Source organism: Schistocerca gregaria, chromosome 2 (genome assembly GCF_023897955.1).
Source record: "Schistocerca gregaria isolate iqSchGreg1 chromosome 2, iqSchGreg1.2, whole genome shotgun sequence".
NCBI classification, from domain to species: Eukaryota; Metazoa; Arthropoda; class Insecta; order Orthoptera; family Acrididae; genus Schistocerca; species Schistocerca gregaria.
In genome coordinates, this window is record NC_064921.1 from 101,162,502 (window position 1) to 101,177,666 (window position 15,165).

Genomic DNA, 15,165 nt, shown 5'->3' on the forward strand with positions numbered 1-15,165 from the left:
CCCTCAAAATTCTTATGTGGCAACCATAAATTCTCTGCTCACACTGAATAGTTATTTACGGTTTTGACGTTACTATTTCACTGTTGACCTCCAACTTTTCACCATATTGAATAGCAATGTCTAAAAAGGCAAATCCATTGTCATGCAGTTGTTTCATTATTTAACTATTGCATATTTTTGAGTATTTATTATAAAGAGATATTTCGAACTATAAGGCAAGTTTGTCAGACTGAGAATGCAGTTCATACGTCTGAAACACTTCCGTACTCATTCTTCACAAACTAGATGACAGTGTAATGATTTCCTTTAAGAAATATTCTCTGTCCATGCCTGTGAGCACTCTACGATATTTTTGTAGGTTGCTGTAAAATTCATTGTCTTCTCTTAGTATTGCAATATTAATCTCTTGTACCTGTTGTGTTGACAGGCAGTGGCTGGAGCATACAACATCAGCAGTAATTCAAGCACAGAGCAATACGTTCCGGTGATAGAACAGATCCCATATCCTGAGTACAATGAGTAAGTTTATTCCACTGCATTTCTCTGGATTAGCGGTATCTCATCATTCGTCAAAATTATTTAGCTGTACTACGACTTAGCTATTCCAAAATGTCCTTGCCGACTTTCCTTTTATTAAAAAAAAACTAAGTCTGTGTCCCTCAACGTAAACTACGGCTATCTTGAAGTACAAACTCCACATGTTGCCAGGTAAAATAATCTCATGAAGAAACGAAACGATAGTAACATGCTGAAAAACTATACTTTGTCTTAGTGGAAAATGTTGTAAAGTCATTATACAGTGTACGCTGGAATATTTGAATATTTGTGGCACGTTCTTGTTGTGTGTGTGTGTGTGTGTGTGTGTGTGTGTGTGTGTGTGTGTGTGTACATGGGATTTTGGGGAGGGGGGCTATCATTCAACTCATGTACTATAACGTTGAAAATATAACGAAAGTCTCTTACTACGACTTGTCAAATGTATATACAGCTCTGTTCGTCGTCTGTACTTCCTTGGTAACAATCTACTGAAACTATTCCCATGAACTCTTAACTTCCCATTCGAACATCTATAAAACTTTTCTCGTGTCTATTTAATCGACATACTGCTATCTAAAAACCTCTGTTACTCCTCTTTCTCACCCTTTGCACATTGACAGTGCAAGAATGAACATACACATTCACAAATTCATGTCGTGAAACAAAACACAAATGTAGAATAATTGCAAGTTGTCGTAATTTGCCAACTTCTATTCTCTCTTACTCTCAAGCAATATACGCTTTGAACGAAACAGTTTGCTAGATGACCTCTCGCACGTCGTTAAGATTTATCCATCGTGACATTCTTTCCTCTGCAGTATCAGTCCATGTCACAGCTCGGTGTGGAAACATAAACTTTCCAAGTGTACAGAGTAAGGAGACTTTCGGACGATGCGCCTTGTTTTGTTTATAATTCTGGTACGGACAGTATCTTTAGTTTCTAAGTCAGTTCAAATTTCTTGAAGTAATTGATAATGTCATTCCATGCGAGCTGAGTTGGTGACACTTCGCTGTCAGCTCCAGGCTTTGTTGTCTTCGGTTACACAACTTGAGGCCGACCTTAGGGATCCAACGGAGGTCCAACACGGCGCAGCAAGTCCGCTGACCAGCCTAGTTACCGCTCGCATTGAGGTTGACCCATCACCTGTGGTGGCTTGGAAGGTCACCTCGGTGCATGACAGGGTGCGAAAGAATTACCTCAGGGGGGGGGGGGGGGTCAAACGTAAGGCCTCCCTAGTTAGTCTGTCAAACAGATTCCAGGTGCTACCTATGGCTGACAATGTTCCGCAGTTTGATGCAGTCACTTGTCCTGTTGGGAGCTCCAATGTTAAGCCCATTACAGATGCTGTTGGGGCTATGTCTGCAAAAGAGGCGAAGAAACCAGTGTGAATTCCGTGTGCATACTGGTTGGAGTCACTCCAGAGCAGAACGATTCCTTTCGGAAGAAGGGCACTTCGTGCAGCCTACTGCGGGTGGTGGCTCACGTCGGTACCAGCGATGTAGATCGCTTTGGATCAGAACAGCTTTTCTCTAGTTTCGGGCGGCTATCCGAGGCTTTAAAAGGTGTCAATTTTGCTTGAAGCGTAAAAGCACAGCTCACCATTTGCAGCATATCGACAGGACCGATTGCGAACCTGTGGTACAGAGGTGACTGGAGGGTCTGAATCAGAAGGTCAGCTTCCTCGACTTGCGCCATATGGTGGTGGGACCAAATAGATCACGAGACCACTACACTCAATAGCCCGCTTCACAGCTAGCGGGGACGATGTGGCGTGGACTGTGCAGTTCTTTAGGTTAGAAGGTTTCAGAGAAACACAAAGAGGACATCAGTCACAAAGCGTGCACGTCAGACACAGAACAAACTTAGACCCTAATTATGTTAGGAAAGAACCAGAGCTCCAAGTGGTAATAGAAAGCACTGAGGCCAAAATCGTTTTAGACACCCAAAGTTGGCTAAAGCTGGATACAAACAGATGAAATATTTCGCAGCACTTAATGTTGTTGTGCCTGTTAGAAGTAGTTTACCTTGTGGGGAAATTTAAGTAGATAATTCCTGTAAGTTAGTATTATTAGAGATCATTCTTGTTAACCGGCATAAAACAATAACTGGATCCTTTTACCGACACCGCCCCCCCCCCCCCCCACCCCACACCAACTCAGGTGACACTATAGCCGAAAGGCTTGAGTCTAATTTGAAACACGCTTCAAACCGACACAATTATGGTTAGTGGTGACTTCAATTTACGGTCGATATGTTGGCGAAAATATACCTTTAAATCCGGAGGTACGCATAAAACATCATCCGATATGCTTGCACAACACTTTTCCGTAATATTTTGGAGTACTGCAGCGCGGTGTGGGATCCTTACCAAACAGAATTAGCGGAGTATATTAAGAAATTTCAAACAAGGGTAGTGCATTTTGTATTTTAGAGTAACAGGGAGGGGAGAGTGTCACGGACGTGGTACAGGATTTGAAGTGAACATCACTGAAACAAAGGCGTTTCTCGTTGCGGTGGAATCTTATCGCGAAGTTTCAGTCAAAAACTGTCTCCTCCGAATGCGCAAATATTTCGTTGATGCCGACCTACATATGAATAAACGATTCCCATAATTAAATAAAGCAAATCAGAGCTCACTCGGAAAGATATAGGTGTTCGGGAATGGCATAACAGAGAAATAGTGTGAAGATGGTTCGACGAACCCTCTGCCAGTCGCTTAACAATACTTTACAGAGTAGTTATTTAGATGTAGATGTTGATTTAGACAATGTAGATGTTCATGTAGCGTACTGCCAACACCTCAGAGCATGTTTTCATTCTCAGCTAAATTCTCTGTCATTTACTGAACATAGATTAATTATGCATTACCTTAATTTGATTTTGTATTTATAACCCTGTATTCACCTGACGCTTTTTAAATTTTCTAACCTACCTGCCCGATTAAGGGATCTGACATTCCACGCTCCGATCCGTAGAGCGCCAGTTTTCTTTCGCATGATAACGACGTCCTCTTGAGTAGACATAGATTAATTATGAAGACCTAACAGACGTATTAATCGATTACGGAAACCATAAAACCTCCACTTGATCCGTTTAATATATTACCTCATACATAAAAGGAATTCATGTACAAATCAAGTTTATTACACTTTTTTACATTGATGTATATCATTTGAATTAATGGAAAATCGGTAATAAAATACACTCCTGGAAATGGAAAAAACAACACATTGACACCGGTGTGTCAGACCCGCCATACTTGCTCCGGACACTGCGAGAGGGCTGTACAAGCAGTGATCACACGCACGGCACAGCGGACACACCAGGAACCGCGGTGTTGGCCGTCGAATGGCGCCAGCTGCGCAGCATTTGTGCACCGCCACCGTCAGTGTCAGCCAGTTTGGCGTGGCATACGGAGCTCCATCGCAGTCTTTAACACTGGTAGCATGCCGCGACAGCGTGGACGTGAACCGTATGTGCAGTTGACGGACTTTGAGCGAGGGCGTATAGTGGGCATGCGGGAGGCCGGGTGGACGTACCGCCGAATTGCTCAACACGTGGGGCGTGAGATCTCCACAGTACATCGATGTTGTCGCCAGTGGTCGGCGGAAGGTGCACGTGCCCGTCGACCTGGGACCGGACCGCAGCGACGCACGGATGCACGCCAAGACCGTAGGATCTTACGCAGTGCCGTAGGGGACCGCACCGCCACTTCCCAGCAAATTAGGGACACTGTTGCTTCTGGGGTATCGGCGAGGACCATTCGCAACCGTCTCCATGAAGCTGGGCTACGGTCCCGCACACCGTTAGGCCGTCTTCCACTCACACCCCAACATCGTGCAGCCCGCCTCCAGTGGTGTAGCGACAGACGTGAATGGAGGGACGAATGGAGACGTGTCGTCTTCAGCGATGAGAGTCGCTTCTGCCTTGGTGCCAATGATGGTCGTATGTGTGTTTGGCGCCGTGCAGGTGACAGCCACAATCAGGACTGCATACGACCGAGGCACGCAGGGCCAACACCCGGCATCATGGTGTGGGGAGCGATCTCCTACACTGGCCGTACACCTCTGGTGATCGTCGAGGGGACACTGAATAGTGCACGGTACATCCAAACCGTCATCGAACCCATCGTTCTACCATTCCTAAACCGGCAAGGGAACTTGCTGTTCCAACAGGACAATGCACGTCCGCATGTATCCTGTGCCACCCAACGTGCTCTAGAAGGTGTAAGTCAACTAACCTGGCCAGCAAGATCTCCGGATCTGTCCCCCATTGAGCATGTTTGGGACTGGATGAAGCGTCGTCTCACGCGGTCTGCACGTCCAGCACGAACGCTGGTCGAACTGAGGCGCCAGGTGGATATGGCATGGCAAGCCGTTCCACAGGACTACATCCAGCATCTCTACGATCGTCTCCATGGGAGAATAGCAGCCTGCATTGTTGCGAAAGGTGGATATACACTGTACTAGTGCCGACATTGTGCATGCTCTGTTGCCTGTGTCTATGTGCCTGTGGTTCTGCAGTGTGATCATGTGATGTATCTGACCCCAGGAATGTGTCAATAAAGTTTCCCCTTCCTGGGACAATGAATTCACGGTGTTCTTATTTCAATTTCCAGGAGTGTATGAAGTAACGTTGAGAACAAAGCAGACCGACAAAGCAGAAAACACTGTCGAGTTTACGCATAATAATTACATAAGGCATCCAGATAAATTGATGATTGTAATACATACCCCGCATGAACCATGGACCTTGCTGTTTGTAGGGCGGCTTGCGTGTCTCAACGATACAGATAGCCGTACCGTAGGTGCAACAACAACGGAGGGGTATTTTTCGAGAGGCCAGGCAAACGTGTGGTTCCTGAAGAGGGGCAACAGCCTTTTCAGTAGTTTCAGGGGCAACAGTCTGGATGATTGATTGATCTGGCCTTGTAACACTAATCAAAACAACCTTACTGTGCTGGTACTGCGAACGGCTGAAAGCAAGGGGAAACTACAGCATTGAGCTTTACTGTATGGTTAAATGATGATGGCGTCCTCTTGGGTAAAATATTCCAGAGGTAAAATAGTCTCCCATTCGGATCTCTGGGCGGGAACTACTCAAGAGGACGTCGTTATCATGAGAAAACTGGTGTTCTACGATCGGAGCGTGATTTGTCAGATCCCTTAATCGGGCAGGTAGGTTAGAAAATTTAAAAACCGTCAGGTGAAAACAGGGTTATAAATACAAAATCAAATTAGGGTAATGCAGGAGTAGGTTTAATAATGAATAAAATAAATTAGGAATTCGGGTAAGCTAGTACAGAACAGCATAGTGAACGCATCATTGTGGCCAAGATAGACACAAATCCCACACCTACTACAGTAATACAAGTTTATATGACAACTAGCTCTGCAGGTGATGAAGAAATAGATGAAATGTGTGATGAGATCAGTGAAATTATTCAGGTAGTGAAGGAAGACGAAAATTTAATAGTCATGGGTGACTGGAATACGAGAATAAGAAAAGAGAGAGAAGGAAACATAGTAGGTGAATATGGATAAGGCGTAAGAAATGAAGGAGGAAGCCGTGTAGTAGAATTTTTCACAGAGCATAACTTAATCATAGCTAACACTTGGTTCAAGAATCATAAAAGGAGGCTGTATACATGGAAGAAGCCTGAAGATACTAAAAGGTATCCGATAGATTATATAATTCTAAGACAGAGATTTAGGAACCAGGTTTTAAATTGTAAGACTTTTTCAGGGGCAGATGTAGACTCTGACCACAATCTATTGGTTATGAACTGTAGATTAAAATAAGAAACTGTAAAATGGTGGGAATTTAAGGATACAGGACCTGGATAAGCTGACTAAACTAGAGGTTGTACAGAGTTTCATGAAGAGCATCAGGGAAAAATTGACAAGAATGGGGGAAGGAAATACAGTAGAAGAAGAATGGGTAGCTTTGAGGGATGAAGTAGTGAAGGCTGCAGATGATCAAGTAGGGAAAAAGACGAGAGCTAGTAGAAATCCTTGAGTAACAGAAGAAATATTGAATGTAATTGATGAAAGGAGAAAATATTAATATGCAGTAAATGAAGCAGGCAGAAGGGAAAACAAACGTCTCCAAAATGAGATCGACAGGAAGTGGAAAATGGCTAAGCAGGGATGGCTAGAGAACAAATGTAGGGATGTAGAGGTGTAAGATAGATACTGCCTACAGGAAAATTATAGAGACCTTTGTATAAAAGAGAGCCACTTGCATGAATATCAAGAGCTTAGATGGAAACCCAGTTCTCAGCAAAGAAGGGTGGAAAATTGGAAGGATGATATAAAAGGTCTGTACAAGAGTGATGTATTTGAGGAAAATATTATGGAAATGGAACAGGGTGTAGATGAAGATGAAATGGGAGATATGATACTGCGTGAAGAGTTTGACACAGCACTGAAACACCTGAGTCGGAACAAGGCCCCGGGAGTAGACAACATTCCATTGGAACTACTAACGGCCTTGGGAGAGCCAGTCCTGACATAACTCTACCATCTGCTGAATAAGATTTATGTGACAGGCGAAATACCAACAAGAATGTAATAATTCCAATTCCAAAGAAATCAGGTGTTGACAGATGTGAAAATTACCGAACAATCAGTTTAATAAGCCACAGCTGCAAAATACTAACACGAATTCTTTACAGACGAATGGAAAAACTAGTAGAAGCCGACCTAGGGGAAGGTCAGTTTGGATTCCGTAGAAATACTGCAACACGTGAGGCAATACTGACCTTACGACTTATCTTAGAAGAAACATTAAGGAAAGGCAAACCTACGTTTCTAGCATTTGTAGACTTAGAGAAAGCTTTTGACAGTGTTGACTGAAATACTCTCTTTCGAATTCTAAAGGTGACAGGGGTAAAATACAGGGAGCGACAAGCTATTTACAATTTGTACAGAAACCAGATGGCAGTTATAAGAGTCGAGGGGCTCGAAAGGGAAGCAGTGCGCGAGAAGGGAGTGAGACAGGTTTGTAGCCTCTCACCGATGTTATTCAAATCTGTATTTTGAGCAAGCAGTAAAGGAAACAAAAGAAAAATTCGGAGTAGGTATTAAAATCCATGGAGAAGAACTAAAAACGATGAGGTTCGCCGATGACATTTTAATTCTGTCACAGACAGCAAAGGACTTGGAAGAGCAGTTGAACGGAATGGATAGTGTCTTGAAAGGAGGATATAAGATGAACATCAACAAAAGCAAAACTAGGATAATGGAATGTAGTCGAATTAAATCTGGTGATGCTGAGGGAATGAGGCACTTAAAGTAGTAAAGGACCTTTGCTATTTGGGGAGCAAAATAACTGATGATGGTCGAAGTAGAGAGGCTATAAAATGTAGACTGACAATGGCAAGTAAAGCGTTTCTGAAGAAGAGAACAATGTTAACATCGAGTATAGATTTAAGTGTTAGCAAGTCGTTTCTGAAAGTATTTGTGTGGAGTCTAGCCATGTATGGAAGTGAAACATGGACGATAAATAGTTTGGACAAGAAGAGAATAGAAGCTCTCGAAATGTGGTGCTACAGAAGAATTGTGAAGATTAAATGGGTAGATCACATAACTAATGAAGAGGTATTGAACAGAGTTGTGAAGAGGAATTTGTGGCGCAGCTTTACAAGAATAAGGGACCGGTTGGTATGACATGATCTGTGGCACCAAGGGATTACAAAATTAGCACTGTAGGACAGCGTGGGAGGTAAAAATCGTAGAGGGTGACCAAGAGATGAATACACTAAGCAGGATGTAGGTTGCAATAAGTACTGGGAGATGAAGAAGCTTGCACAGGATAGAGTAGCATGGAGAGCTGCATCAAACCAGTCTCAGGATTGAAGATCACAACAACAACCGTAATACATTGCAGAGAGTCTTATGAACAGTTCTTTCCTTGGATGAGTGTATGGGGTAGGAACCCAAACACTTAACACAATTAAAGTTGCTTCGTACCTTAGTGGAATCATCACAGAAAAAAATTAAGTATCCATCGCTGTCTCGCAGTTAACAACGTTACCTCGGGTAATTAGTTTCCAAAATATATTACTTCTCATATTACTTTTCTAATAGTGGACAGTAAGAACTATGGAGGTTTTTGTTGTTGCCGTGATCGTGCGCGTCTAGCCAAAATATGATGGCAACCAACCGCTTGAGATAAGCGGGAAATTCTGCTGCAGGTCTCGGATCGGCCCAAATTTTAATATGTTATTCATAGGTGAAAAGGTACAGTATATTAAGTGATTCTTTTCGTGGTGACTTCATATGTTTCTGTCCAGAGCCGCAGTTAATTTAATTTGCTTAGCCGCTACCGCTTTCGGTACACTCTACCATTCTCAAGCCACTTGCATAAATGCTCGGGAAACTAGCCTGACGACTGCGTCCATGATGGTGACCCGAGGACAGTTCTGTGTACCGAAACCGGTAGCCAGTTGGAAAAATAGAAAAAAAATCCTGCGACACAGACGCAAACATAGACTTTTTCAGTTCCGTATCCTTGGATAACCTAAGAGATATTGAATTGATGAAAGGAGAAAACATAAAAATTCCGTATATGAAGAAGGCGAAAAGGAGTACAAATGTCTGAAAAACGAGATCGACAGGAAGTGACAAATGGCTAAGCAGGGATGGCTAGAGAACAAATGTAAGGATGTAGAAGCATATATCACTAGAGGTAAGAGAGATGCCGTCTACAGGAAAACTAAAGCGACTTTACAAGGAAAGAGAACTACCTGCATGAATATTAAGAGCTCAGACGGAAAACCAATCCTAAGCAAAGGAGGAAAGCAGAAAGGTGAAAGTAGTATATAGAGGGTCTATACAAGGGAGATATTATGGAATGGAAAAGGACGTAGACTAGGATGAAATGGGAGGTATGATACTGTGTGAAGAATCTGACAGAGCTGTGAAATACCTCAGTCGAAACAAGGCCCCGAGAGTAGACAACATCCCATTAGAACTACTGATAGCCTTGAGATAGCCAGCCATGAGAGAACTTTACCGTCTGGTAAGCAACATATATCAGGCAGGCGAAAACACCTCAGACTTCAAGAATAATATATTAATTCATAATATAATATGAAAATTACCCAACTGTCAGTTTAATAAGTCACGGCTGCAAAATATTAACACGAATTCTTTCTAAACGAAAGGAAAAACTGATATAAGCCGACCTCGAGGAAGATCAGTTTGGAATCCGTAGAAATGATGGAACGCGTGAAGGAGTACTGTTCCTACGGCTTATCTTAGAATGCAGTGGTTGAGAAGGGAGTGAGACAGGGTTGCAACCTGTCCCCATTGTTACTGAAGCTGTACACCGAGAAAGCAGTAAAGGAAACAAAAGAAAAATTTGAAGTATGAATTAAAACCCAAGGAGCAGAAATAAAAAAAAAACAACTGAAGTTCGCGGACGACATTGTAATTCTGTCAGAGACAGCAAAGGAGCTGGAAGAGTAGGTGAACGGAATGGACAGTGTCTTGAATGGAGGGTATGAGATGAATACCATTAAAAGCAAAACGAGGATAATGGAATGTAGTCTAAGTACATCGCGTGATGCTGAGAGAATTAGATCAAGAAATAAGATACTTAGAAGTAGTATATGAGTACAGGGGAGCAAAATATCTGATGATGATCGAATTAGAGAGGATATAAAATGCAGACCTGTGATAGATTTATGCGTCAGAAAGTTTTTCCTGAAAGGATTGGTATGGAGCGTAGCCACGTATCGTAGTGAAACATGAAGGGTAAATAGTTTAGATAAGCAGAGAATAGAAGCTTTCGAAACGTGGTGCTACAGAAGAATGCTGTAGATTAGATGGATGGATCGTATAACTAATGAGGCGGTACTGAAATGAATTGGAGACAAGAGGAATTTGTGGCACAATTTGAGTAGCAGAGGGGATCGGTTGGAAGGACATATTCTGTTGCATCAAGAGATCACCAATTTAGTATTGGAGGGAAGCTTGGAGTGTAAAAATTCTAGAGGGAGACCGAGAGATGAATACACAAAGTCTCAGGATAGATAGCAGGGAGAGCTGCATGAAAGCAGTCTCTGGTCTGAAGACCACAGCTACAACAACAAAGGTAATACATCCATACCTAATACAGATGACGTCACTGAATTCTCAGCTAGTGAATAAAACACAAACGTCCAATATCATCCAATTTGCACTTAAATGACACGATTATACGTTCTTTAACTACGATAACGACTTCACTATTTTTCAATGATTTTTCTTCTCAATATTTCCAAACAAACTCTTTGTCACACACTGTTAGTGCTTCCACTTATTGCAGGCATGTAATTTGCTCTCCCTCTGTCCATCAGCACTGGTAGCCTCGTCGGGCCTTACGATATCGCCGTCTTCAGGCTGGAGTACGCCCTGACGCTGGACTCTTACGTACAGGTTATTGGCCTACCCAGCGCTGAATCCATCCCTGAAGGTATGTCATAGACTACAGTTTCATATATATTAACACCGTAACCTGCAAAGCTAAGAAGGGACCATCAGACCTGTTAAACGCGGACTTCGGTGAGTCCTAAATATGTTGCAGAGTGACCTTTCTTGAATACCTGGCTTGCGGATTTTCATGCTACGACTCCTATTTTCTGAGAAGATTGATGTTGAAATTTTATGTGTACCTCCTGTACCTGTACCTTTAGTCCTGCTGCGACGTAGAGAGCGTAGCGCGGCGACTAAGGTTCACGGCTACAGTGCTGGTGGCATGGGTTCAAATCCTACCCGTGCATTTTTCCATACATTCTTGATTCGTGGAGCATACAGACTAATTAGAGACATTACGTCCACATCTTTGTATATGATAGAGAAACATGCTGCTACATTGTAAAAATTATCTCACCCAAATCTAGTCCACCTCATTTTCAGAGGTGAACTGTCTGCGCTAGCAGAATAGAAATACAGAAAACAAGTCCAAAAACATTTTATTGTACTCACCGAAACGAAACAATAATACAGTCTCCAAAAGAATAACAGATTCGATCACAACTGCGCTTCGTTACCAGTATACAATAAGAAATAATAACAGAAAGACGCAAATCGTCACGGGAAGAGATCACAATCCAACTATTCTGCAATGTCAAGATGTTTGTTGACCATACCACGTCCATCTGCAAGATGTTGGCCAGCTAGAAGAGGCGTCTGACTGTGAGTGCCGGGATGGCAGTTCTGTATGCTTACAAGCAGTACATCGAACTGCACGTTTTCGCCAGTGTGCCGCGCTATATATACGATCACCTGTCTGGGGTAGCAAAGTAGTTCCTGGGGTAGCTGCGATCTCTGGTGAAGCTGTTCTGCAGACTATGCGAACGGGAAGCGGTCCCTGGCGGTCATTGGTGGAGACATCTTGTTGTGTTGAGGCAGCCGGTAAATATTTGTGTTGTCAACACAGACGACTTAGGTTTTCCTGGCGAATATATGCCCTGTGATGCAGGCATCCCGTGATGGTTTGACGTGAAGTGGGATGCTGATGGCGTAGGCGCTACGATGTCTGAATGGGCGGCCACAGCAACAGGCAAGCTAAAATTATCACGAAAGAATTAAAAATGCTCTCGACTTGATAAAGAGTAATAGAGAAATCGCTTCAGGGGTTGGTTGCACAAAATACATTATTTAACTCTGCATCAGCGTGGTGCTCCTCCTTTCACAGGACTGATCAGATATGCATGGTTCACATCGAAGTTGATCAAAGTGAGAGGACTTTTTTTTTTAGTATAAATGAAATTGGTTTTTCGGTATCGCTGTTGGAAAATCTGTGTTTCTCCAAGGCAGTAGTTTTCGTAAAATGTGCATGGTGCTCCACAAATTAGCGTTTCAGTTGCTTCTGCAACAAGTACCATCTGGAATTCCGTTCTACCACAGAAAGTGATGGCGAGGAAGACGATTCTGTATTCCATTATGTAACTAACGGAATACACATTTGAAGAAATATTAATGTAGCGATCCATCTATTAACGAAATTAATATGACCAAAATTACTATGCTTTAATAATTTTGCATGGAATATACTACTTAGTGATATTCTGTACAATGGAACTGAAAAAAATATGAACATACCGACAGAATTCTAACCCGTAAAACCAGCGCTGAAGGCGTGAACGCTGGCAGCTGCGCTACGCTCGCTTGGTCGGAACATGAGTAGCGTTAAATTAATGGCTGGTACCATGAAACTAGTTTCTCGGAAACTAAAGGCTGTCACATGAAAAAATATCATCCACGTATTCAGGACAATTTCCTCTATAACATACTGAAGAGTCATCAAAATCCGTGTGTAACAGGTCTAATTGTCCCATTGTAAGTTAATAGTTACAAGTCATTAAAACTTTCCTGGTACACGATGGTGTGGCCACATCGTCAGCTTATTCTCTGCCGGACTAAGTTTCGTAATGGGCAGTAATATTATATTAAACAGAAAGTATTCTAAGCAAAACCTTATACTGTCTAGCAACATCGAGTTGAATGCAGGTAATTATTATAGTTAATTTACAACAATTTCTTGTCTTCAACTTTTTCTTTTGCCTTGGGCAGGGTCGGTATGACTACGAACGGACTTGGCAAGGCTGATTTAAGGAGAGGACGGATGCCATTACCCATTCCTCGCCCCCCCCCCCCCCCTCCCACTACCCTTTGCCGCTAGGGACATAATGTGTCCACTCCAACAGTCTGTGTATAGTATTATTCATGTGGAAGCGTGTGAGAGTTCCCTAAATGTTTGGAAACTGTGGTAGTGTGATACCAGTCAAATATTCACCCAGTCGGATGTGGAAAGCTGCTTGAAACTCACATTATGCCTGGTCAGGGCACCATCTTCATCATTAATTCGATATGAGGTTGGCTCTTCTCGCCGTTCCGGAAGTAACGCTTTAACAAGCAGTGTTATCCAGGACAGTTGTAACCAGAAACGGATACAAAATCGGAATAAAGAAAATTAAAATAATGTATGGAATAGTTACGACAGGAATTGTAGCAACAAGTACCAAGATCCAATGTGAGCATAAGATCTTTGACACAGGCTCCAGTAACAAAAAATGCATGGTAAACACTGGACAAGTGTTGCTTGTTGTTTGTACAGCCTGCCAGCCGGTTGAGAAGTACCGTTGGTAGTAAGGAACAACACTAATACACATTAAATTAAAGCTTCGAACAAAATGTATACAGTGACGGTTGTGTGAACTCCAACATCCCGAAAAATGCTCGAATGAATTAAACGTGGAGGATATGTAAAACAGCGCACGAGCAGTAACTGTCGAAGATAACAAAGGGGCAGAGGTGACTATTACCACAGTCTCGTTCAGTGAAGTGCCGGCTGTCGCTTGGAAAGCTGGCGTTACGACTGGCATGACAAGGTATGGCCGGAGGATGGTACTGTGTGCCGAAAATGGTAGCCAACATGCAAAATAAATAAATTTCCACTGCGAACTAAAACAAACACTTCGTATCTCCGTAAGTGAAATGGACGATTTGGGACGTCAGCTTGTATAATATCGTAAAAAATGACGAAATTCCTCCAGCTGTATTAAGGTGTTGGTTTTATTGGCGACTAGTTTAGATGTTGTTACAACATAATCTTCAGGCCCATACTTGTTGACAGCAACTGTATGCGTCTAACACTAGAAGTCAGTGACGTGATAGGCGTCTTCCACGCGGCAGGCAGGCAGTAACTCTAACCTGCCTATACATAACGTATATCTAAAACACACGGTTTTTCAGAATTTCAGATCAAGTCTCAGTATTTCGGGACTCTGTATCACGTTGGGGAATCAAAGCATACTCAGTTTAGAGAGTTAGATATTGTTTATCGTTTAGCAACTTTAGTCATTTGCATATTGTTGTTTATCTACTTCACGATATAAACTTAATTACATCAATCTGGAATTCCTGCTACGTGTTAGTGTTGTTATTTTCACAAATACCTAAAACTATGACTGCTTGTGTTGTTAGTCTCACTGTTATCCAAGAGGTACCGAGGTGGTAATGATTTTTTAGTACTTAATTAAAAACATTTTAATTTTGAGTAATAAAACATATCTTAATTTAAGAATTAACTAAATGGTTTCCTATAACCCCTCGGGGTAGAATCTGTGAGTTCCTCCTTCTTATTTCGAAATGATATTTGCATTGTACTTTCATATCTGCATAAAGCTACCACGCGCTTACGTGGCTCGATCTACGTATAATTTAATTAATAAATATTAATTAACTCTCATATTTTTATAAAATATTTATGGGTTTCCCTCTTATGCTTGCCTTTACTTTAATGTATTCATGTACTGTTGCCACACACATATTGTTTCGCGTCCTGTATTCTCTTGTCCACATTTCAGGTGGGTCCGAAGCAACCCTTTGGGGTTGGGGATACACGGAGACTGGTCGACCCACTGAGATATTACAGACTGTCACCGTCACTATCTATGACTATGGAACTTGCCTGGAATACCTTCAATACATGAATGTGACATCGTTTGTGCTCACAGAAGCCATTTTGTGTACAGGACCTTTCGATGAAGGCATTTCCATGTGTGCGGTAAGTATACAGATCAAATAGCCTCCCTCCGCTTGCTTAGGTCTAAGTGCTGCTGAGGCTCCTTTACC

General features: G+C 42.4%; 1 protein-coding gene across 1 annotated transcript in view; it reads left to right on the forward strand.

Annotated features, from left to right (window-relative positions):
• LOC126336115 (chymotrypsin-like elastase family member 1) overlaps positions 1-15,165 on the forward strand; it is a 47,947-nt gene that overhangs the window by 20,711 nt on the left and 12,071 nt on the right. Inside the window, exons 4-6 of the mRNA XM_049999593.1 lie at positions 428-519; positions 10,884-10,999; positions 14,898-15,097. Of these exons, the coding sequence (XP_049855550.1) occupies positions 428-519; positions 10,884-10,999; positions 14,898-15,097 (408 nt within the window). The remainder of the gene's footprint in view (positions 1-427; positions 520-10,883; positions 11,000-14,897; positions 15,098-15,165) is intronic.